Here is a 26592-nt window from a genome sequence, read left to right as displayed (position 1 = left end):
GTAGAAGTGCTGTGAGGAGTTGAGTGCTAGAAGCATCATCATCGAAGTTTGTGCATACAGCATGAAAGAGCACAGGTGATTTGAAGTGTCACCAGTGGCATAATTTTCATCGTTTTGAAATTTTTCATAATCCTGGGCACTCTAACACCCTTATTTTACCTTCCCTTCTTGCATATGGCCCCACCAACTCAAAGACTCCTGACTTTTTGACAGCAACCAATTTATTACACAAACTTTGATAACACGTACAGTGGTACCTCGGAATATGAACTTAATTCGTTCCGGAAGGCTGTTCGAGTGTCAATACCGAATGAATTTGTTACCGTTAGGTATAATGTAAATTAATTAATCCGTTTCAGACCCCCAAAAATACACTTACAAAAGCACTTACATAAATGCACTTACATAACTGTCTGAGTTTTGAGCTGTTGGTATCCCGAGGTACCACTGTACGTACTTCCTTTAGCACTCGCTCACAGCCCTACCTCTGCTATCCTCTCTACCTCTGCTATCCTCTCTACCTCTGCTATTCTCTTTACCTCTGCTATCCTCTCTACCTCTGCTATCCTCTCTACCTCTGCTATCCTCTCTACCTCTGCTATCCTCTCTACCTCTGCTATCCTCTCTACCTCTGCTATCCTCTCTACCTCTGCTATCCTCTTTACCTCTGCTATCCTCTCTACCTCTGCTATCCTCTCTACCTCTGCTATCCTCTCTACCTCTGGTTACTCTCTGCTCTATTATCATGCCCCTCAAGGAAGGTTCCTTGATGTTGGTGAGGGGCTCTTGATTTAGGGAATTGGATCTGTGCTCCAGTTCCCCGAATTAAGTCTGAATGCCTTCCACATCCCCCCCCAGGCGCTGTATAATCCTCCGAGTTTAGCGCTTCCCCCTTGATTATAATAATAATAATAATGCTCTATTATCATAATAATCAAGGGGAAAGTGCTAAACCCGTAGGATTATACAGCACCTGTGGGGGGGGGGGGGATGGGGAAGGTATTCAGGCTTAATTCAGGGAACCGGAGCACAAATCAAATTCCCTAGATCAGGAGCCCCTCACCAGCGTCAAGGAACCTTCCTTGAGGGCTCTCTGTTCCAGGAACATCCCCTGCCTTGTATGACCCAAGAGGGTTTAGTGCTTCTTGATTACACATAATAATAATTTTAATCCTGGGCGTTGTGACCTTGGTCTTACTGTGTTCTCTGATTCAACATCTTACCAAAATATATCGGAAATACTGCTGGAACAAGTGTAGAAGTCTTCAAGAGGAAACTGGACAAGTACCAGATTAACCAGGTTGTGATGTATATGTTAAGCCAGTGGGGACCCTGAGGCCCACTGCCCCCATTGTGGACCCTCAGGGGTCCACAACGGGTATAGTGGGATGGGAATAAACTCACATCTGTAGACTGAGAGCCCACAATGGGTGGAGTGGGTCTGGGAAGAAACCCACATGTGGATATCAAGAGACCACGATGGATTTAGTGAGCCTGGTAATGTACCGTCTCTTTTAGTCATGAGGGAACACTAAATGCCCATAGGGGTCAAACAGTGCCAACAGAATGGGAGGCATTCACGTTCAATTCAAGGAAAGAGATGAAAAGTCCCATTCCATGGATCAAGAGCCCCTCGCCAACAACAAGGAACCTCAAGGGAAGCATATATATCCATACACCTCTGCTGTGAGCAGATGTCTGAGAGCACAGGTTAGTGTGAATGATAAACTGTCATATTTTGTGTGGCAGGTTAGTCTACCAAAAAAAAAAAAAAAATGAAAGTAGGAGAGTCTACACCATAGATGGGACTTTCAACAAGGTGGTCAGCTAGAGCACGTCAGGGTGTTGTTGATGGCACAAATAATGACTGTGTACTCTCTGGTAGACATGATAGTCTATTAATGTGTACTTAACTTGGTACTCTGTGCCAAGAGGTCCCAGGAGACTTTCCATATATCCGTCTGTTCAATTTGTGATTTTTGAGCATGGTTCCTAATGCCCAAATACAATGGAAAGATGGCCAGGAGCCATCAGTCTTAAAATCAGGGACCTCCCTGTGAGACTAGTAGACTGAACCATAGATCGAGCAGCTTCATCAGCATGTGTGTTACCTTGGGCATCAATGTGCCCAAGAGCCCAGCAATATAATGACTTGTACTTGCTTTTAATTCTAGAGTGGTCAAATCTTTCAATTCATAGTGCACAACTGCTGCATAATCATCAGTCAGTAAACATCTGACTACTTTAACATAGACTCCAGTGCTTTTGAAACCAATTACAGTAATGGCATTATCTCCAACAATTGCCTGCTATCAGATGTATCTTATGAATTTGTACAAAAGGATTTAAGCACTCTGATCCCAGCTAAAAGCACCAAACCTAATAACATTCAGTCAGATTCCCAAAAGATGGTGTCTCAGAAGTAAAAGTATCCATAATACATTTATCAGTCAAGAAAATACAGGTCTCCCTCAACATTCACGTTTTCAGCTTTCGCGGGCTTCACACATTCGCGAATTCCCAAACGCCAAATTCCCAGCCGCCAAATCATATTCAAGTTTCCTGCCACCTGGGAGTCCCTACTACCCTCCCTCCGACCCCCACAACTGGCAGCCAGCCCTCCCACCACTGTGTGGTGAGTGTTTTGTTTGTTCATTATTTGCTATTAAACTGCAGTATAAATAATGTAAACACATTCATGACTGCATATTGGAATGGCTATTCGGACAGGTATTGGACGGTGACATGTGTTTACTCTTGAACACAGCAAAGAATCAAACATTTCTGCTACTGCTAATAATAACAATAGTAATAATAATAATAATAATAATAATAATAATAAATACGATATAATTGAAGAAAGAAATTGTACAAAAATACGAGGGAGTGGTTGACACATCGTCAGTGTGGCTTTGTTTATGCTGGAGTGAACATTAGTCTCCCTGCTCTTCTAAACATTTCACAATAATGCATTGTGTTTGGTACTTGTAGATTGAGTGCGACTGGAGTGGTAGAGGCAGTGGTTGAGGCAGCTGTTGAGGCAGCGATTGAGGCAGTGGGCGAGGCAGCTGTTGAGGCAGCGACTGAGGCAGTGGTTGAGGCAGTGGGTGAGGCAGCGATTGAGGCAGCTGTTGAGGCAGCGATTGAGGCAGTGGGTGAGGCAGCTGTTGAGGCAGCGGTTGAGGCAGCTGTTGAGGCAGCTGTTGAGGCAGCTGTTGAGGCAGCTGTTGAGGCAGCTGTTGAGGCAGCTGTTGAGGCAGCTGTTGAGGCAGCGATTGAGGCAGCTGTTGAGGCAGCTGTTGAGGCAGCTGTTGAGGCAGCGATTGAGGCAGCGATTGAGGCAGTGGGTGAGGCAGCTATTGAGGAAGCGATTGAGGCAGCTGTTGAGGCAGCGACTGAGGCAGCTGGTGAGGAAGCGATTGAGGCAGTGGCATTTAATAACATACATGTTATTAATAATAATAATACATGTTATTAATATGTACTATTATTATTTATAACACATATGTTATTAAATACCACTGCCTCAACCGCTGAATTATTGTGAAATTTTTGGAAGAGCAGGGAGACTAACGCTCACTCCAGCATAAACAAAGCCACACTGACGATGTGTCAACCACTCCCTCGTATTTTTGTACAATTTCCTTCTTCAATTATATCGTATTATTATTATTATTATTATTATTATTATTATTATTATTATTATTACTATTACTATTGTTATTATTAGCAGTAGCAGAAATGTTTGATTCTTTGTTGTGTTCAAGAGTAAACACATGATGTCACCGTCTAATACCTGTCCGAATAGCCATTCCAATATGCAGTCATGAATGTGTTTACATTATTTATACTGTAGTTTATTAGCAAATAATGAACAAACAAAACACTCACCACAGTGAGTGGTGGGAGGGATGGCTGCCAGTTGCGGGGGTCGGAGGGAGGGTAGTAGGGACTCGCAGTGGTGGTGGAAGTGGTGGAGGAAGTGGTGGAGTCTGTGGTATTTAATAACATACATGTTATTAAAGCATAACATGTATATATTTAGTACAATTTACGACGTTTTCATGTATTTTATGATTGTTCATGGTTCAACAAGTTAAGGAGGCAGTATTGTATTATATTTCCCTACAATATATTGGGGCACCAAACATTCACGGTTTTTCAACATTCGCGAGGCTTTTGATCCCCTAACCCTCGCGAATGTTGAGGGAGATCTGTATAGATCAGATGTCAGCAACTGAAGACCTATTAGAATCCTCACATGCAATGCCCAGACTCTTAGAGAGCAGTATAGTATGAAATAGTTAAGTATCTTGGTTACAATATCCTCCACAGTTACCAATCAAGTTTCAGGGGACTGCCTCATTGGATATCCCCACAATTAACGTGATGAATTATGTAAGGAATTTCAGTGGTATTGTGACCTTAGATCTACAGAAAAACTTCTGATACACCATTAACCCTTTGACTGTCGCAGCCCCTTTCTGAAACTGTCATTCTACGTCGAAAAATTTTTGGAAAAAAAAAAAAAAATCTTGTGAAATGATAGAGAATCTTTTCCTGATGGTAATGACACCAAAAGTAGGAAATTTGGTCGAAAACTCACGGAATTACACTCCTGCGAACTTAGCGGTCTCAGCGACATATACTCATCGGCGATTTCGCCGACTTTGAGCCCTGTTTTTGGCCAATTCCGTTATTCTAGTTCACCAAATTCATAGCTACTTCTTTAGAACTCCATGTTTTTTATCAACTGAGTACAAGAAACCGCCCATTTACCGATTTGAACTACCCAATAAAGTGGTCAGAAATTGGCAATTTGGCCAATTTCATACAAATTAAAAAAGATGCCAATTTCAAAATACATAGAGTCCAGAATAAACAATGTAGACATTCTTGGCACTAAAATAACATATCCTCTGTTCATTAGTCACGTCTCTAGGCCCCTCTATTACTATTACTTTCTATTTTGATTTTTTATTCATACAAAAAATAGATGATTTACTGTTATGCAGGCTACTGCATTATTGTAAAAATGGTATAAATAATATCAGTGCACTAGTGAAAGATTATTAGACTCCCCAGTTGACGTGTATTGGACGTGTGTGATTTGCTTACTCTTGAACGTTGGTAAAAATCGAACATTTCCGCTACTTTGAGCTCAATTTCAAGGTCATTTTCATCGTGAAACTAATCAAAATCATCTCTATTTCTGTAATATGTGCTCCATTTTATCACGTGAGACCATGAAAACGAGAATACAACTATAAATACCATACGAAAATACACCTCAAAGTCGGCGTTTTAATCCAAAAAAATGGCCGGAATTTTTTTTTTCCTCATTATGTACTGCGTGCTGCAGGATTTTTTTATATGGTGCACACTGACCACACAGACCCATTCTCTCACATGCGGGCCTACCAGCTTTCTCCTGCTTGATTTGAAGCCGCTAGAATTATCGAGTATACATGTATATACGTTCGAAACACTGGCTCGTAAGATGTATATATACCACCAAAACAGTCAAAGCCTGGTCCCAAGTCTATCACAGAAAACCAAGATTATGCAACATTATGCAAGAAACTACAAACAACTGGCACAAACTCTGTGGACAGATTTATCCCTTACCTGAATGAAAAACAAGTGGTAAAGGTCAATAATTCAGAATCAGAATCTCTGCATAAGAGATTATAGAAAGGCACTACTGGGTATCAGAGATGGTGGGCAACTCTGGAGTAGATAAGTTATTCTTCCTTTTAGGCGAGTCGAGTAACAGCTTGATTATACGTCAAACCTTCTTTCCAACACCAGATTTTGCTTTCCCAGAGAGGGAGAACCTGCGAGAATACAGGAAATATGTACAATCATCTCTCAGCTATTAATAGGGGTCAACAAACTGGCACAACTGCCACAAATCATAAACTCTCAGTTGCCACTCCTGGATCCACAGACAACTTCTAGTACTACTTCCATTATCAAGCAGTCTATCATGCCCTAAGATGATCCAATTTCCATCGGGTAAACTGACATGATTACCACAGTGATACCAACAGAAGCTCTGTTAAAAACATGACTAATGTGGTCATCACCAAAGTGATTGCTTCTATCTTTTGTCTCATACACATGTAAAATGATAAGTACATCTTGCAAATTTCTACTTACATTCAGCATATACTTAATCTTAACCTTCTACCGTCATTAAAAGCCCTAATTATTGTAATATTTTCTGTTAAATTTACAGGGCCAGGTCTGAGACTGAGCCTTGGAGATAATGTTCAACAGAACCATCAGTAGTTTACATACAGGTTGGAAGCAAAATACAGTAAACGATCTGGCATACTGTTAATGACTTGTAAATAGGTTTTTATTCATACATTTACAACCATTATCTATTTAAACATGCTTTGTAGTGGTGCAAATTCTAAGATTGCAACCTCAGCGAGGCAACTGATACCCATTCCACAGGTGCCGTCTTTTGTGAAATATACACTAGCGCACACACCCACTTTACTGAAGATTGTGGGGGGTAATGGGAGGTGTGCTCTAACATAAGAGATAATAAAAGCACCCACACAATGTAAAATATCAACACCTCACTCATAATCAGGCATCACATACCATAAAGAACAAGTTAATGTGGAAGCTCGGTATCTAGTTGTGCCCTTCCATTTGTGGTAACAATGTGACCGGATCAGCCACATGGAACCTTAGATAATACATTAATATATCAGTCCTGTTATTTTAAACATTTAATACTTCAAACTGTATTAAAAGAAATTTTTTATATAAACAACGTCTTGCAAAACAATCAACGTAAAATGGAAAAAAATTACTGGTGCATTAAAACTGAAGACAGGAGTCGAAGTAAGTCCTTAAATATAAACAGGTGTTCCACAGAGTGGGGTACCTCAGTCATGGACCTGGCTCATAAGACAATGGTCAGTATGTATTAACACTGGCCATTATATTTTCATAAACTGTATGTGTGAAAACACATTTTTTAAATAAATTACAAGCTCAATATTCTGCATCATTAAATTAAAAAGCTAAAAATATGATGTATGTATCCATTTGTATTCATACACAATTCTATATATTTTGTGAATCTATCAAAATACTATATAATGTACTATATATAAGAGAAAAAGATTAGAGTGCAATGAAAAAGCTGGCCTTATAATATGCTATCAAAAATATATTATTCCCATCTACATTCAGAAATGAAAGTGAGGAATGAAGTGAAATGATTGGTATCACACACAACGTACATATTCCTCATGGTTCCATTTACCCTCAATAAAAACACGTCAGAGGTTCTGATGACAATATAAGCAATACTTTACTCTTGTAATTACATATCAACATTTTTGACATTTCGATGGAACACAATCTGTCACACATAAAAGAAACATTATTAAACAATAGTCTGAAAATGAACGAGGATAAAATTGTTCAACGTGTTATGCGAAATGTAGTGTAATTCAATACTGCAACTGATGATTATGATTAAATGTTACACATTCACAACAGTCCAGGAGAGGGGAAAAACATTAAAGTGATATACACGATACATTAAAACTCATACAACAGTCTAAGTAGAAAAGTTTGCAAAATGTTAACTATATTTAGCAGCCATAGATATTCAAAAAAGATTAGAGCAAAGTAAACTTAACCAAGGAGAAGCCCAAATTTACACTCATTACTTATACTCTTTTGAAAAGCATTAAAAACCTTTCTTTTTTTTTTTTCCTTGAAGAAGAGGAGGATGGGTTAAAATTCTTAAAATTAAGTTGATATATAAATTGAAAGATCACTTGGCCTCAAATACAAAACACACGTAAGAGACATGTATATTCCCCTCTTGAGAGAGACTTCTGTAAAAATGTACGGCTCTTCAAGTATTTTCTCACTTTATATCCATCAGTTTGATAATTTAATCCAAGAATATATTGAAATGAAATGTGGATGTAGGTGCAGCAAATATTCATCCGCTTCTATTGATCATCATTTTGCAGTATTATGCTCTTTTAATAATAAACTCTTTTAATATAAACTGTATACATATTTATTGATGATGAAGCGCTAAACTTGAAGGGGTCATACAGTGCCTGGGAATGTGAGGTAATCAGGTTTGATCTAAGGCAAATGGTAGTTTCCAATTCCTTGCATCAAGAGCCTTCCACTAGCATCAGGGCAAACCCTCTTGAAGGATAAGATAGTTACAAAAGACAGCTTTATATTGCAAACTAAATAATGGAGGCTAAAATATGAGGTAATACAATTATAACTATTAACAAAAATAAACCTTAAAACCCTCTACAGGTAAGATTGTATGCATAAATAATACAAAACATGTAATATACAAATTAGCTAAATCAACCAGAGGGGAGGAGAGAACCGAGTGGCAATGTGAATGACTCTCCATCTTCTCACCACTACCATACCGCTAACAAATAACAACCTCAAAACTTGTAGATCAAATCTCAACACAGTGACACAGTTTACTTAGTATAACACACCGAATTACTAGTCTTGAGAAAGCAGTCAAGATCAAATACACATGTCTATTCTTTATACAGAATTAAAGTTGAAGTAAGGCATATAATCAGTGAGCAAAGAGCTGATAACCTTATAATTCACTTAATATACATTCTCACTTAAATCAATATCTCGGCAATAATCGTTTACAGCTGTTACTCAGGGATGGCAAGTCTTATAATTACAGCAAACTCTCAATGTGACTCACTAATAGGAATAATAGTGACTGTAGGAGGGAGAGTCAGCTCTATTAAGCTCCTCTATATAAATGCAATTTTCACGAGATTAAATAAATGCGTCAAAAATTTAACAGCACATACTATAAAGGCTTTTCCACACACTATTTAATTTTGGTTGCACTTTCAATCACAGTAACGAAAAATTACAATATGTAAAGGAGCTTCATAAAAATTGACTCTGTAGAAGCAAGACCAATTGTCCTGTGATTGTAACAAAAGAGTTTAATTCTTCAATCAACACACTTTGTCCACTGATTCCGAATCAACCGACCTAACAGATTTTGTACTACAAATACGAATAAAAATCAAGTCACAATTTACTATGGTATCCCGTCCTTTACTACTGGCATACTACTGAACGAACTTGCATCTTTGACTTGCATTTCAAACCCACACAAAGTTTTGCCTTTACTGTACCTGCTAATCAGGCAACCCTGGCCTATCAGTTCACTAACAGTTCACTTGTTATTCAGTCTTCAACTTGGTGACATGCCCCTTACTGAGTCTGATACACTTAACTGCATCCAAGATTCAAATCCAGAATACATTATTTATACATACATACATTTTCATACATAAATATTTATACAGACATACATATATACATGCATTTTCACTGCTGTTTTCTTAGCATCAACAAGTATTCATTATGCTTTTATCATACATAGCATGTACCACATAAGTATACATACCAAACCCTCATAACATGGGTGATACATTCCTGTGATTGAGTGAAGTACACATGGGAACACACTAGGGTCATGTTTCAGCGACTTACAAATTTTGCGACCAACTCTTTTTAATGTATCCTTTCAAGGAGGGGTTTGGGATATTGGCTGTTTGGAGGGTCATCTAAACGGCTGTATCTGAGTGCCTCTGCAAACACTGATTATCTGTGAATGATGGTGAAAGTTTTTTTTCTTTTTTTGGGGGGTTAACCTGCCTCAGTGGGAAATGGCCGACATGTTATTAAAAACAAAAATATCTTTTTGACACGATAAGCTAAGGAAAGGGTTAACGTGGCCCTACTGGGCTGACGTGCATGTAGCAAGGCTTATCAACTCAACACTATATACACATGTGAACATCATAATAAAAGTCACATTTCCTTACCAAATTGTACCAAACATATAAGAACTTACCAAACCAATAACAAAGCTTAATGCAGTGGCATTTAACAAAATGGTTAGAATTTTTTGTTGTTATTCTTCAAGGATTTCAATAACACATGCCATACAAAGTGACAACTATGGGTCAACGTGTCAAACTGTGGCCCTATAAATCCCATTATACCTTCCATCACACAAGTTTCTTGCTTAAATAATGTATCGCATTTTACTACCGATCACCATTATGTTCAACAATATAACTCAGAATATGTAATTATGCTACTGTATATGATACTAGGTCAATATCCAGAATATAATAGTTATTGTCCTTTACTGAACATTTTAATATCTTTGACGAATATTCTCTTAATTTTTTTTTATAAAGGTGCCTGATATAAATTAAGCATTCACAAATAACACATATTTGAGAACACATGTCTTAAGTAGGAAACATTGTCTAGTGACTTGCTTTCGCTCAGTGGCAGCTCTGGGCACTCTGCAGCTACTGCTCAAATTTAATGTTACTTGTATATATCTTTTTAAATTTACAGAGCTTAACAGCCAAGGTTATTTAGTGCTATGGAAGGAATGCTGTAATTTTGAAAGTGTTCAGCCAAAGTCACACAATGTAAGATCATGCTATGAGTGGGTACAATACACATAAATACTGTATGTGCACATGCATACATGCACATACACATGTGCATACACACACATTTATCATGATCCCTAATAATGACAATCAAACATCACATACTCTCACATTTGGAATGTTAGGATAACCATGATGCAAGTTTTTGCAAAGATCTCATCTAACCCCACATACATAAACACATAAAATAAATAAATCAATATATATATAAATATGTGTGTGAAGCATGGGTTATGAATGTTGTAGCTAGAAGGAGGCTGGAAACAGAAGAGGTGCCATATCTGAGGGCAGAGTCCAGCGTGAATATTATGCAGAGAATTCGTAGCTTGGAGATTAGAAGGTGCAGGGTTACTAAAAGTATTATCCAGAGGGCTGAAGAGGAGTTGTTAAGACAGTTTGGGTATTAAGAGAGGATGGAACAAATTAGGATGACTTGAAGGGTGTATATATCTGTAGTGGGGGGAATGCAGGGTAAGGGTTGCTCTATTAAAGGTTGGAGGGAGTAAAGGTTTTGTGTGAAAGGGCCTTGGACATCCAGCAGGTGTGAGCATGTTAGGTAAGTGGTTTTTGGGACTTGGCAAGCTGTCAGTGTGAGCAAGGTAACATTTTGTGAAGGGATGCAGGGAAACCAGTTAGTTGGACTTGAGTCTTAGAAGTGGTAAGTAGAGCCTGCACTCTGAAGGGAAGGGGGGTTAGAGATATTTGTAGTTTGGAGGGGCATCTGAACTGTAGAACTGATGCACCTCTGACAAGATAGTGATGGTGTGAATGATGGTGAAAGTGTTTCTTTCTCGGCTCGCCCTACCTCGGTGGGGAGACAGCCAATGTGTTAAAAAAAAAATTATATATGTATTTTTTTTTAACTCAACAGTCATCTTCCACCAGAGAAGAAGAAAAAAAACATTCACCAACATTCACTCAATTGCCATCTATGCACTGAAGTGGTGACATCACAATCAGCTTACCCTCTGCTTGTAACATCTCCACCCCCTCCTTCAAGAGTGCAGACACTACTCTTTTCTGCTGTTGGAGTGTGAGCAGGATAACTTTTATTTGGAGATTCAAGAGAAACTGGTTAGCTGGATGAGTCCTGGAGGTGGAAAGGGCAGTGCTTGCACTTTGAAGGATGAGTGAGGATGATTGTGATGTCAGCACTCTTCTTGAAATAATTATAATCATAATTATAATTATAATCATAACCAAGTGGTAAACCCCTAAGGGTCACACTACTTGAAAGACTGTGATTGAATAAACAATGGTGGATGCATTTTCTTCTTTGGATCACCCTGCCTTGGCAGATGTCTGTTGTGTTAATTATAAAAAAAAATATACAACAAACACAGACGAACAAACACACGTGCACATACACAAAAATAATATACTGTATTATATATACATAACTGAAATTGGGACAGTACAACACTGGATAAAATATAAACAAAGGCTGACATTCCAGTAGTCACACAGCAGAGGAAGTTTAGTGATGTGTTTCATGGCAAACAAATACAAGTCTTGCGATTACATCATGTGAACTTTTAAATAAATTCTTAATGGATATATAATACGAGATGCATCAAGGATAAAATAAATTGTCATTACAACAAATACATGGAAGGTTACATGTAATGCATGCGAGAAATATTTTTAACCTTCATATTAACCCTTAAACTGTGGCCTGTACACCTTACACCACTACCCCTCTACAGTGAACATTAAAATGATATTATCTACGTTTTTCTCTTCTCCATGGAGACGTGGAACGGAATTCTTCCTCTGTAAGCCATGCGTGTTGTAAGAGGCGACTAAAATGCCGGGAGCAAGGAGCTAGTAACCCCCTTCTCCTGTACATATTACTAAATTTAAAAGGAGAAATTTTTGTTTTTCATTTTGGGCTGCCCTACCTCAGTGGGATACAGCTGGTTTGTTGAAAGATATATATTTTTTCAATGAACTGGCCGTATCCCACCAAGGCAGGGTGACCTAAAAGGAAAAAACAAAAGTTTCTCTTATTAAATTTATACAGAAGGGGTTACTAGCCCCCTGCTCCCACGTATATATATGTATACACTACAAGGAAATGTCACACATAATAAAATTCTAAATATCATGATTTCCCTTTGAATACTGCCATTTTATGAAGTGATGATCTTACTGTCCTTAGGCATAGTGAGACAGGTTGAGAAAATCTTGCACACAACCTAATATTTTTACTTATATATTACACTAGTTCAACTATTTACACTCTACATATAGACTGATTATCATTTAACATGTGTTTTAAGAATGTCCTTCAATAGAGAAATTACAGCACACTGGTATTGCCATCATGCTTGCACAGAGCAACACGTGTAACCTGTTTATAAACTCCATGCGACTAACACTGCAAAAGAAAATATGGCCCATTTACATATATGTTTTACATTACTAGAAAAAATTATTTTTTCAGACATGTGTCTGCTTATTCTAAACATTTTCTCTTTATCATCTTCATCAGACTACAATGTATAGTAGCACTGATCTCACCTTCACTCCTATTTGATGTAATTTTAAACAAAGCCAATGCTCTCTACCCACATATATATACATATATATACATATATATACATATATATACATATATATACATATATATACATATATATACATATATATACATATATATACACATATATACATATATATACATATATATATATATACATATATATATATATATAGTAGGTTGGTAGACAGCAACCACCCAGGGAGGTACTACCGTCCTGCCAAGTGAGTGTAAAACGAAAGCCTGTAATTGTTTTACATGATGGTAGGATTGCTGGTGTCTTTTGTCTGTCTCATAAATATGCAAGATTACAGGTACGTCTTGCTACTTCTACTTACACTTAGGTCACACTACACATACATGTACACGTTTATTTATACAAACTCATCTGAGTTTTCTTTGATTTTATCTTAATAGTTCTTGGTCTTATTACTTTTCCTTTTATATCCATGGGGAAGTGGAATAAGAATCTTTCCTCCGTAAGCCATGCGTGTTGTAAAAGTCAACTAAAATGCCGGGAACAATGGGCTACTAACCCCTTTTCCTGTAAAGATTACTAAAAAGAATAAGAAGAAGAAAATTGTCAAAGTGGGAAGTCTGAATGTGTGTGGATGTTGTGCAAATGATAAGAAAGAGATGATTGTGGATGTTATGAATGAGAAGAAACTGGATGTCCTGGCTTTAAGTGAAACAAAGCTGAAGGGGGTGGGAGAGTTTCAATGGAGAGGAATAAATGGGATTAGGTCAGGGGTTTCAAATAGAGTTAGAGCTAAAGAAGGAGTAGCAATAATGTTGAAGGATAAGCTATGGCAGGAAAAGAGGGACTACAAATGTATAAATTCAAGGATTATGTGGAGTAAAATAAAGATTGGATGTGAAAAGTGGGTTATAGTAAGCGTGTATGCACCTGGAGAAGAGAGAAGTGTAGAGGAGAGAGAGAGATTCTGGGAAATGTTGAGTGAATGCGTGGGGAGTTTTGAATCAAGTGTGAGAGTAATGGTGGTTGGGGATTTCAATGCTAAAGTGAGTAAAAATGTTATGGAGGGAGTAGTAGGTAAATTTGGGGTGCCAGGGGTAAATGTAAATGGGGAGCCTTTAATTGAGCTATGTGTAGAAAGAAATTTGGTAATAAGTAATACATATTTTATGAAAAAGAGGATAAATAAATATACAAGGTATGATGTAGCATGTAATGAAAGTAGTTTATTAGATTATGTATTGGTGGATAAAAGGTTGATGGGTAGGCTCCAGGATGTACATGTTTATAGAGGGGCAACTGATATATCGGATCATTATTTAGTTGTAAGAGGTAGATGGGAAAAGAGGAAGGTGGCAACAACAAGTAAGAGGGAGGTGAAAGTGTATAAACTAAGGGAGGAGGAAGTTCGGGCGAGATATAAGCAACTATTGGCAGAAAGGTGGGCTAGTGCAAAGATGAGTAGTGGGGGGGTTGAAGAGGGTTGGAATAGTTTTAAAAATGCAGTATTAGAATGTGGGGCAGAAGTTTGTGGTTATAGGAGGGTGGGGGCAGGAGGAAAGAGGAGTGATTGGTGGAATGATGAAGTAAAGGGTGTGATAAAAGAGAAAAAGGTAGCTTATGAGAGGTTTTTACAAAGCAGAAGTGTTATAAGAAGAGCAGAGTATATGGAGAGTAAAAGAAAGGTGAAGAGAGTGGTGAGAGAGTGCAAAAGGAGAGCAGATGAAAGAGTGGGAGAGGCACTGTCAAGAAATTTTAATGAAGAAAAAATTTTGGAGTGAGTTAAACAAGTTAAGAAAGCCTAGGGAAAGTATGGATTTGTCAGTTAAAAACAGAGTAGGGGAGTTAGTAGATGGGGAGAGGGAGGTATTAGGTAGATGGCGAGAATATTTTGAGGAACTTTTAAATGTTAAGGAAGAAACAGAGGCAGTAATTTCATGCACTGGTCAGGGAGGTATACCATCTTTTAGGAGTGAAGAAGAGCAGAATGTAAGTGTGGGGGAGGTACGTGAGGCATTACGTAAAATGAAAGGGGGTAAAGCAGCTGGAACTGATGGGATCATGACAGAAATGTTAAAAGCAGGGGGGGATATAGTGTTGGAGTGGTTGGTACTTTTGTTTAATAAATGTATGAAAGAGGGGAAGGTACCTAGGGATTGGCAGAGAGCATGTATAGTCCCTTTATATAAAGGGAAAGGGGACAAAAGAGACTGTAAAAATTATAGAGGAATAAGCTTACTGAGTATACCAGGAAAAGTGTACGGTAGGGTTATAATTGAAAGAATTAGAGGTAAGACAGAATGTAGGATTGCGGATGAGCAAGGAGGTTTTAGAGTGGGTAGGGGATGTGTAGATCAGGTGTTTACATTGAAGCATATATGTGAACAGTATTTAGATAAAGATAGGGAAGTTTTTATTGCATTTATGGATTTAGAAAAGGCATATGATAGAGTGGATAGAGGAGCAATGTGGCAGATGTTGCAAGTATATGGAATAGGTGGTAAGTTATTAAATGCTGTAAAGAGTTTTTATGAGGATAGTGAGGCTCAGGTTAGGGTGTGTAGAAGAGAGGGAGACTACTTCCCGGTAAAAGTAGGTCTTAGACAGGGATGTGTAATGTCACCATGGTTGTTTAATATATTTATAGATGGGGTTGTAAAGGAAGTAAATGCTAGGGTGTTTGGGAGAGGGGTGGGATTAAATTATGGGGAATCAAATTCAAAATGGGAATTGACACAGTTACTTTTTGCTGATGATACTGTGCTTATGGGAGATTCTAAAGAAAAATTGCAAAGGTTAGTGGATGAGTTTGGGAATGTGTGTAAAGGTAGAAAGTTGAAAGTGAACATAGAAAAGAGTAAGGTGATGAGGGTGTCAAATGATTTAGATAAAGAAAAATTGGATATCAAATTGGGGAGGAGGAGTATGGAAGAAGTGAATGTTTTCAGATACTTGGGAGTTGACGTGTCGGCGGATGGATTTATGAAGGATGAGGTTAATCATAGAATTGATGAGGGAAAAAAGGTGAGTGGTGCATTGAGGTATATGTGGAGTCAAAAAACGTTATCTATGGAGGCAAAGAAGGGAATGTATGAAAGTATAGTAGTACCAACACTCTTATATGGGTGTGAAGCTTGGGTGGTAAATGCAGCAGCGAGGAGACGGTTGGAGGCAGCGGAGATGTCCTGTTTAAGGGCAATGTGTGGTGTAAATATTATGCAGAAAATTCGGAGTGTGGAAATTAGGAGAAGGTGTGGAGTTAATAAAAGTATTAGTCAGAGGGCAGAAGAGGGGTTGTTGAGGTGGTTTGGTCATTTAGAGAGAATGGATCACAGTAGAATGACATGGAAAGCATATAAATCTATAGGGGAAGGAAGGCGGGGTAGGGGTCGTCCTCGAAAGGGTTGGAGAGAGGGGGTAAAGGAGGTTTTGTGGGTAAGGGGCTTGGACTTCCAGCAAGCGTGTGTGAGCGTGTTAGATAGGAGTGAATGGAGACGAATGGTACTTGGGACCTGACGATCTGTTGGAGTGTGAGCAGGGTAATATTTAGTGAAGGGATTCAGGGAAACCGGTTATTTTCATATAGTCGGACTTGAGTCCTGGAAATGGGAAGTACAATGCCTGCACTTTAAAGGAGGGGTTTGGGATATTGGCAGTTTGGAGGGATATGTTGTGTATCTTTATATGTTTATGCTTCTAGACTGTTGTATTCTGAGCACCTCTGCAAAAACAGTGATAATGTGCGAGTGTGGTGAAAGTGTTGAATGATGATGAAAGTATTTTCTTTTTGGGGATTTTCTTTCTTTTTTTTGGGTCACCCTGCCTCGGTGGGAGACGGCCGACTTGTTGAAAAAAAAAAAAAAAAAAAAAAAAAAAAAAAAAAAAAATTATATATATATATATATATATATATATATATATATATATATATATATATATATATATATATATATATATATATATATATATATATATATATATATATATATATATATATATATATATATATATATATATATATATATAGTATATGTATATATATATATATATATATATGTATATATATGTATATATATATATATATATATTCTTCTTTCTTTCTTTCAACACACCGGCCGTATCCCACCGAGGCGGGGTGGCCCAAAAGGAAAAACGAAAGTTTCTCCTTTTACATTTAGTAATATATACAGGAGAAGAGGTTACTAGCCCCTTGCTCCCGGCATTTTAGTCGCCTCTTACAACACGCATGGCTTACGGAGGAAGAATTCTGTTCCACTTCCCCATGGAGATAAGAGGAAATAAACAAGAATAAGAACTAGAAAGAAAATAGAAGAAAACCCAGAGGGGTGTGTATATATGTGCTTGTACATGTATGTGTAGTGGGACCTAAGTGTAAGTAGAAGTAGCAAGACGTACCTGAAAACTTGCATGTTCATGAGACAGAAAAAAGGACACCAGCAATCCTACCATCATGTAAAACAATTACAGGCTTTCGTTTTACACTCACTTGGCAGGACGGTAGTACCTCCCTGGGCGGTTGCTGTCTACCAACCTACTACCTATATATATATATATATATATATATATATATATATATATATATATATATATATATAAATATATAAATATATATAAATATATATATATCACAACTAACTTAATTTAAACCCGTGAAATTTATTTTGTTGATCTGCCTCACATCCAGTTCCCCACATGGTCCTACATCTATGCGATGCAGTTTAAGGGTTAAGGGATGAGAAGGGAAAAAATACAACCACAATAAAATAAAATATACTGTTTATCACATGCAAACTATTCTATGTTAAAAGTATCACATTCAATCAGCTCGCCATAAATAAATGAGAACTCTGCAGTCAGTCTTAGATGTGCACCAAGTTCCTGCAGCAACAAACATTCACACTGGTAGTGTACCTATGGCATACTTGACTATTTCTGCACCATACCTGAGTTTGTGAGGACTGTAGGAGCTTCATCCCAATCTCTAGGAAACAGGTCAAACTGAAGAACAAATAACCTCATACCAATTGCAAATATGTCATATGGTCTCCTCTGCCTTAGGTCAATTTAAAGTTAAACAAAATTCAAAAGTTTTCCTAACTGTCAATACAAATGCCTTACTTATACAAACAATCTGGCAGCCTAGAGCTAAACAAATATTGTTTTGGCTATATTACTTCAATATTTATGATGCATTATCTACAGCTTGATAATTCAGACCTAGTTAGTAGCAAATGGAGGCTGTTCCTTCTTCAATGCAGAGCGTCAAATGCCCCTCATGTCCATTTTATACTCAACTTGGCTCCAACATCTAAACAGACTACCAACACAGTTCTGTCTTGCCCCCATTCATATTTAGCTATGCTTTTCTTCATTAGAATACACCCGTTTCAAATAAGTTTTGGCTACAGTACATACACTTTTTTTTTTTTTGCACTTTTCAAAATGCATGCCCTTATACAATAAGAACACACCTCATCATGGCAGTCCCATAAATCATACACTGTCTATAACTGCTGCTGCTGCTGCTGCTAATCATATGCACGTGTTGAACCATCCTTTGTAACACACTCAGTTTCCTTGGTATTGCACGACTTACAAACATTAACAGTTTTTGCATCTTCCAAACACAAGGGCAATTCTACTGACTACTTTGGCCAACTTTTATACAAGTAGCATTAGCTGACAATGTAACAAACAATCCAAAATCTTAATAAGATATGGAAGATATGTGATGATTTATATAGCAAGTCACTGCCTGTAACATGTATAATGTATATATTGTATGTATAAGTGGATGTGTATATATGTTTACTCATATATGCATATGTAAAGCAGACACACACACACAATATATGGTAAAACTCCTCAAAGTGGCCATAATTTCACTAAGTATATTTTTTCTTTTTAACTTTTATCTTACAACAAAGAAATCTGCACACTGGCATAAATGACAAATATTTTGACCAGTACAATATGAAATTTATCTCTACATGGTGAAATATGCCACCTCACCTGTAAATAGAAATTGTCCTAATCCTGTAACGACTGAAAACAAAACAACTGTAGTCCCGGTGTAAATATGTTCATGGGGAAGCGCTAAATAGCAGGGGTCGTACAGCATCTGGGGAATTGAAGGCAATTTGAGGAAGGGAAGAGTAGCTCCACTTCCTTGGATCAAGAGCCCTTCATCACACCACCACCTTTGAAGGGTCTGTGAAAATATCATTTAATTATATTATGCAAGTTGACTAAACAAAACTATATGCAGAATCCGTTTAAGTTAGGCCAGATTTAAAAGTTAATATTGTTATATAAGACTAAAGTCGTTGGTTCTCCAGCACTGATTCAGTTACTATTAGTGCAAATCAGATCATGCTACATCAATTGTTTTATTTATATATACAGTACATATAGGGCTACGTTTTTTTAGTTGAATATAAATACTACAACGGATAAATTTGTCAAATTATCTGGTGCAACTGTCCTATGTCACTTTTTACCAAAATTGTGTGTGCATGTCTGTGTGTGAACATCACACAATTTATTGTATACATGTATTTCTAAGGGAGAATTATAACATTCTTAATTATAATGTAAACCATAAGTTCTTGCACTGGCACAGTAGGTAGGAATCTCCACAGTAATGAAGACACAAGCAAGCAATGTCCCTGAAGCTGGTCACTATAATAAGGTCCAGCAGAAGCTTGTCCTGCCCAGTGCAGTGAGGATCCTGCCTGTGTGAAGCACCACTTGAGGCTTCACGCTCTTAATTCTAGCCTTAGGAGGATTTATCATCAGCCTACTTGCAATAAGCCATTTCATGTAAGTATTTCTTTATAACCTCTAGTAAGTGGGAAATCTTCCCCAAATCATCCAATGTTCTGTGCTGTGAAAGTATTGTTTTTAGAGTTGTAATAAGTAGGAACCTTAACATGCTCTACCAGGTGCAGGGAAGGACTGGTGAGTTCTCCACTGTCACCTCACAAGCACAATGACATGAATGGGGTGGCTTCAAGATATTCCACTCTTACTAGAGAATTGATTTCATGAGGATGTGGCAGTGTAGTCCTTCGTCAGATGAGCCTCAATATCCACCCTACAGATAGGACAGCGCTTGTTGGTTGCTAGCCACTGGTCAACACACTCTATATGGAAAAGATGCATGCATGGGAGCCTTCGCACATCTTCCTCCTCCTCAAACTCAGATAGACAGATGGTACATTTCTCCAAACCATCTTCAGTAACATCTGCACGCTTCATCTGCAGTGGACATATTAATGAAACAATTACTGTCTAATTAAAAACATTCTGTAATATTAACGAAGTTGTAATAACACAACTGAAAAAACACATAACAGTGGGGTTTGAAACCATGGCGAGTCGTAAAACTCCAGGCCAATGCGTAAGCCACATGTCATTCTGGCGAAGTGGCTTACACCAGCCTGGAGTTTCAGGACTCACCATGTTCTTGAACCCCACCCATTTCCTGGTTTGTAGGATTAACATTTGGCAAGGTATAAGAGCTTCAAATACAAATATTGTAGTTCACAATAATATAATTAGCAATACCTCCAACTGCTAAGATCTTTCAACAGCCTAATGATGTTATTTTCTTATTTTTTTCAACACTACATCACACCGTCACATGCAATTAAAGCATTACCAGCAGTAGATTTTGCCTTCAATATTTCCTAACTTGATGCATCAGAGAATAAGGAAAAAATAATAAAATCTCAAAACCAGTTTGTTGATGACACTAGAAGAAAGAGCTCAGTAAGAGGTCCCCCATCAAGATGTAATGATTTCCCCTTACATTAAGGAGAGGATTGTGTAATGTGAAATTTCTAATGTGAATGTCCCATTTCTAATGGTAATTCATATACATATGCCATATATGATCAATGGAGTTCATAATGTATAGTGAACATTATTATTATAAAGAATTAAGTGTTAATGGCATGAGTGAGCTTAGCACAACTACCATGGTTCTGGAACATATCCATTATATAAAAGAAAGAGCAACAGTACTAGATGGAGAGAGAATGAATAGCTAACTTTTCAACAATTAATTTTCTAAACTGCTCTCTGTGGAGTAGCAAGAAAGTATACACCGCAGGATATATAATAATAGCAACAATTCAAAGTACCGTATTTCGCGGCTTATAAGACTTCTTTTAGTTTCACTGGCTTGGCATCAGATGTAAATGGGAGAGCTACAGCCCACCCCACACCCCAAACTTACGGCTCCCATCACTGACCTTCAGTTTATAGGATGCAGGCTGGTTTTTGGAGACATTTTATGGAAAAAAAATAGTCTAATAAGCCGCGAAATACGGCAGGTTCTAAGCCCTCTAATACTAACACCCCTATTTTCTGTCTCATAAGAGTTGCATTATTCACATGGGATGACATGCCTGCTCTCAAAAAACAAAATTCAGGCAATAAAAGGTAAAAAGTTATCCTCGTGTATGCTACGACCATAAGTCCTTAAGTTTATTTTATGTACCTTTCAAACAATGGGATGGGTTATGAGAGGAGATAACAAGTCCTACAACTGCAAGAACTTTTAAAAAATTTTGATACACTAATTCCTGAAGCTAGGACACCACAGACACCTCTATCTCTTATAATTACATCAGATAATTATTCTTTTAACACAGCTGTTTCCCACCAAGGCAGGGTTGCCTATCACTCCATCATTGTTTTACCAGACACACACTGATACTCCAGTTCAAAACTGCAAATATCCTCACCCCTCATTCAGAGTGCAGGCACTGTAATTCCCATCTTCAGAACTCAAATCCGGATAACCAGTTTCCCTGAATCCCTTCATAAATGTTACTTTGCTAACACTCCAACAACTAATTCCCTATATGCTCTGCTTTTAATATTTTCCTATCCACTAAGGCCCTCCAGGCCCTCCAGCACCTCCAAACCCACTTCCTTAGTTTATCCTCCTTTTAACATCTGATTACCCTAAGGAGGCCATGAATTTAAAAAAAGGATTGAAAGTCTGGGAAACAGGCAATTCACTTTCTACTCAAGGTGAGCAACTTCTCAGTGCCTACAACATTTCATTTGGGAATCTCTAAGTAATGCTTTAACCCAGAGGTACTTAACCATTTTAACAATTACAGACCCTCAATGGGCTGCCCAATGTCACCTACTCCCTTCACCAGACTGTTGAAATCACCACCACCACCAGTCGTATCAGGTACCAGTATAGCTAGCAATAGAACAGCTGATAGTCTATTCAAATGTAATTTTTTTTTAAATTGTTCAGAGATCTAGTCCCACACCCCCAAAGGGTATGAATAAGAATCCCTGCTCTAGCTAATTGCAAATTGGAGATGATGATGATATCGTCATTTCCATGAGATCAATAAACCCATGCAATGACTGATTTGCAAATTTGTGTTTTTTATACTTACGCAAAAGCTACTTTAAAACATCTAAATGCTAGTACAATATAGCTTATCTGTCTTTGCTATTATTCAAGACACTGGATAATTTATGCTACAACCTATTTTACACAGTAAACCCAACATCACCTCTCAAATTTTTAAAGATAGATGTCTTCTATAAGAAAGTTTAATTCTGCCAGCAATTAGTCATCCATATCTAACAAGAAATATTATTCTCCCAGTAATTAGCCATCCATATTTAATAAGAATTATTATTTTACCAGTAATGAGACATCCATATCTAACAAAAAGCATTATTTTGCCAGTAATTAGGTACCTCCTCCTCAATAACCTATGTCTAGTCCTTAAGTAGTCTGAACATTCGAATGGTATAAAATACCGACAGGTTGTTAGGTAAAACACACATGCAACAGTTAGGTATCTTTATTTCGAAATGTTTCGCCTACACAGTAGGCTTACTGTGTAGGCGAAACGTTTCGAAATAAAGATACCTAACTGTTGCATGTGTGTCTTACCTAACTTAAGTAGTCTGTAAGAATTAAGATTAGTCTGCCCAAAATGCGCAGTATGCTAGTCGCTTTCTTTTGTGCTTAACAATATTTTATTACGTGGAAACTACATTTTGTATACTGCAGAAAGAAATAAAGTTTGTTTAACCATCTACTTCTTCAAACACATCCGTTTGGTGCGTGTATTACCTCCCTTACCTTCTTGTATTTGTGGGGGAAAGTGTTGCGTTCTATTGTGTTCTGAGTGGCTCCTCGCGTCACCACAGGAAGGCGTCGGTGGTCAACAACACGCATGTAATCTTCCAAACGAGGGAATGCAGACCCTCGTTGGAATAATGGAAGCTAAAAAAATAAAATAGTTATGAAAATGGTAGAATAGTCTTTCCAAAAAATATTGCTTACAACTATGAACACATATCAGGTATGTATCAAATGCATATACGTACAATTGTTTTTATTGTAACTTACATGTCAATAAGGTTAATGAAAATTTACAGATATGATGATGCAATGCACAAGGTACCTGAGGTATGTAGGTGAGTCTAGGTGGAGGAGGCAGCTCTGGGGTTAAAGTGGGAGGTAAGGACAGGTCCAAGGGTAGCTGAGACCCGCCCCCAATATTTATATGCAAGCCAGGTCCGGGCATCTGCAGGTGTCTTGGGTCACCGCTTGCTGCAGCTGCTGCAGCTGCTGCTGCTGCCGCTGCAGCTGCAGCAGCGGCAGCAGCAGGCATGGACATGTGAGCTGGAGGTACAGCTCCACCATACATGTGGCCATATAACCCACCACCCTCACTGTCAAGAATTTAATATGCATTAATTTTAATGATAAATTCTGTATTAAATCTAAAGTCAAATGTAACTAAACTTACACATACAAATGATCTTAAGTTTTGATTCACCTATTATAACAAGCAATACAACCACAAAATCTTACCCTATAAGTGTCTTTTTAATATACTCCTCTGCTTAGATCTAGCCAATAATTTCTCTAACCATTGCATGGCAATCACTTCTTTACAGATGTTCATTATTTGTGAAGTATGTGACATAAATTCACCATATGCAATCAATGCAGTCTGCAAAATGTAATGAAGATTCCTGCAATAAAGAATTAGTGTGCTGATGACCTGACTGAGAATACTTCAGCTACCATGGACCTGGAAAGTGTCTGCCACAGACACACACCTATACATCATAAACCACAATTTTGTGTACTGTACCTCAATTAACCCGTAAACGGTCCAAGCAGATCTACGTTCACATGTGTAGTGCTACAAAAGTAGATCTACGTTTTTTTGCACATTTTCAAATGTACAAAAACAAAAATAAGATCTACTTTTTTTACATACTTTCAAATGTTGAAAAAACGTATATATACGTTTGGACCGTTTACGGGTTAAACAAACATTTTTACTGAATGGCCTGCAAATAGTTTAAACTGAAAACTAACCAAAGGATTTCACCAAAAGTGCTCAATGATTTTTGCATGCCCAGATTTTTTCTCTGGTGTATTCTTTCTTATTATTGCCGATGTTAACCAGATCATAGCACTAATTTAAGAAAAAAAAAATTCCTCTGGAACACACAATGAACCCAAATCTGAAACAAAATTTATTTTATGTAGTCATTATTTAGTGATACCTACAGATTCAGAATTCAATGGGACCTCTACAAACCTACCCCTGGAAATGTGTGGGTTTGTGTGTACACATCCAAGTGTTTGGCTTGTATTAACAGCACCTTTCATGAACAGTACTGGTACTTTATGCTTCATTTTGCTTTGTGTCTACTCCTTTTAACCTTTCATTATATTTTTCTCCTCCACTAGACAAAAGCCATAGCTAGAAAAGCTGAGACAAGAAGAGATGCTGATACTGTCTGTAGAACGAGGAATGACACTGAAGGTGGATATTATGACTGATGCTGCTTTAGGGGCAGTAAAAGATGAAAAATCAGCAGTAGTGATACTGTGGAGAGAAGTCACTGTAAAATGACAGTACATTATGTAAGCACTAGTTGAGTAGTGAGGCCCACCACAAGTCAAAAGTGGAGGTACACTGTACCTTCCTACTTATTACATACTTGTGAGTTGTTCTACTCTCACACCTCAGTCTGAAATCAAACTTTTCTGATGACTTTTCTGATCAACCAAGCTGTAACCAGGCACCCCATCTTTAATTTTTTTTTTATTATTTTTCAACCGATTTATTTTATTTTTGGTGTACTTTTAGAGGTGCATATGTAGAAGCATGTGACAAAGTTTCAGTATGATTGGCCAACAAACAGCAGAGAAAAAAAAATAAACATAATTTTTATATATGGCAGCATGACCTGACAAATTGGCACTACGAGTGGCACTTCCGACATTCCCAACTGTTAGAATACAACTAGCATGACGTTTTTACATTGCCATTTCATCTAATATATCTTATTATCATGGTAAAAAAAATACATTTGACAGAATTTTTGGCATTCGCCAAAATATCTGCCTTTTACCCCCATAAAATAAAAAATATTTGAGATATTCCAAAAAATCTGACGTTAATAATTCAAACACACTTTGTTTTATATTGTCTGTGAAAATCATTTCAATACAATCATTAATAATGGAGTTGTAAAGCGAAATAAGTGAATAAGTTACTTCCGAGATATAGGCCTAGAACGTCTGCCGGCCTACCGTCTCAAAAAAAATTTTTTTTTTTTGTGAGGAAATCGCGTTTGTTTCGGTGTATTTCTTAGTAAACTGATGTTCTAGTGCAGTTATCCTCTTCAAAACACCGTTTTCTCTTACTCAGACACCAAACAATACAACAAGGAGACGAGGAGTAACTCATTTATATCGAAATATTGCGGAGGACTCTCGCTATATTATGGCCTATTTTATTCAGTCTAGAGTATATAACAAGTTTGTTTGTTATTTATAGTGATTATTATAACATATTAGATCAATTCTGAATGATAAATAAGCCGTATAGTTAATATATAAGCTGATATAAGCGTAATAATGAAGTGATTTCACCTGCCGCCGTCTGGAGAGGGAGCACTGCCGAGTGTACCCAGGTGCTTCCTGATAGGCTAGACATCTACTGATAAGTTCCACCTACTCTTATATGATGCCAAATAATCAATTATTATATTAGAAAGAATAATGCAAAGAAAAAGCGATAAAAAAACAAGGAAAAAATTCAAAAAAATATATGGGTTGAGAGCAGACTCGCTACCTACATCGCCGCCACCATACCTGATATAAATGACTATAATTTCTTGTAGAAACGTTGTAGAACATTGAATCTTGTACCATTGTGTTGCCAAAGAGTTAATCTATTTTTCTGTATGAATAACTCATTTTCCATAATTTCTTGATTTTTTTCTTGAGCGCGCTGAACAACTCCCTCCTTAACCCGTTGACTGTTTCAGGCCCCTTTCTGAAACTGTCATTCTATGTCGCTCAATTTTTGAAAAAAAAAAAAATATTTTTTTCTTATGAAATGATAGAGAATCCTTTCCCGATGGTAATGACACCAAAAGTTCGAAATTTGGTCGAAAACTCATGGAATTATGCTCCCGTGAAGTTAGCT

At 37.5% G+C, this 26592-nt stretch overlaps 1 protein-coding gene across 3 annotated transcripts in view; it reads right to left on the bottom strand.

Annotated features, from left to right (window-relative positions):
* Positions 1-6325: 6325 nt before the first annotated feature.
* Positions 6326-26592, bottom strand: part of LOC128703895 (E3 ubiquitin-protein ligase arkadia-C) — a 45229-nt gene continuing 24962 nt past the window's right edge. For 2 of the 3 annotated variants that reach the window (XM_053798761.2, XM_053798763.2), the window contains 4 exons: positions 23536-23806; positions 23211-23354; positions 19091-20338; positions 6326-6706 (listed from right to left, as the gene is read on the bottom strand). In XM_053798761.2, coding sequence (XP_053654736.2) covers positions 20123-20338; positions 23211-23354; positions 23536-23806 — 631 coding nt within the window. In that variant the 3' untranslated portion in view covers positions 6326-6706; positions 19091-20122. The remainder of the gene's footprint in view (positions 6707-19090; positions 20339-23210; positions 23355-23535; positions 23807-26592) is intronic. The other variant, XM_053798762.2, reaches the window with a different exon arrangement.

Source organism: Cherax quadricarinatus, chromosome 95 (assembly GCF_038502225.1).
Source record: "Cherax quadricarinatus isolate ZL_2023a chromosome 95, ASM3850222v1, whole genome shotgun sequence".
Taxonomy (NCBI): Eukaryota; Metazoa; Arthropoda; class Malacostraca; order Decapoda; family Parastacidae; genus Cherax; species Cherax quadricarinatus.
Note: the sequence above shows the minus strand (reverse complement) of the source record. Positions and strands in the feature narration are given on the sequence as shown.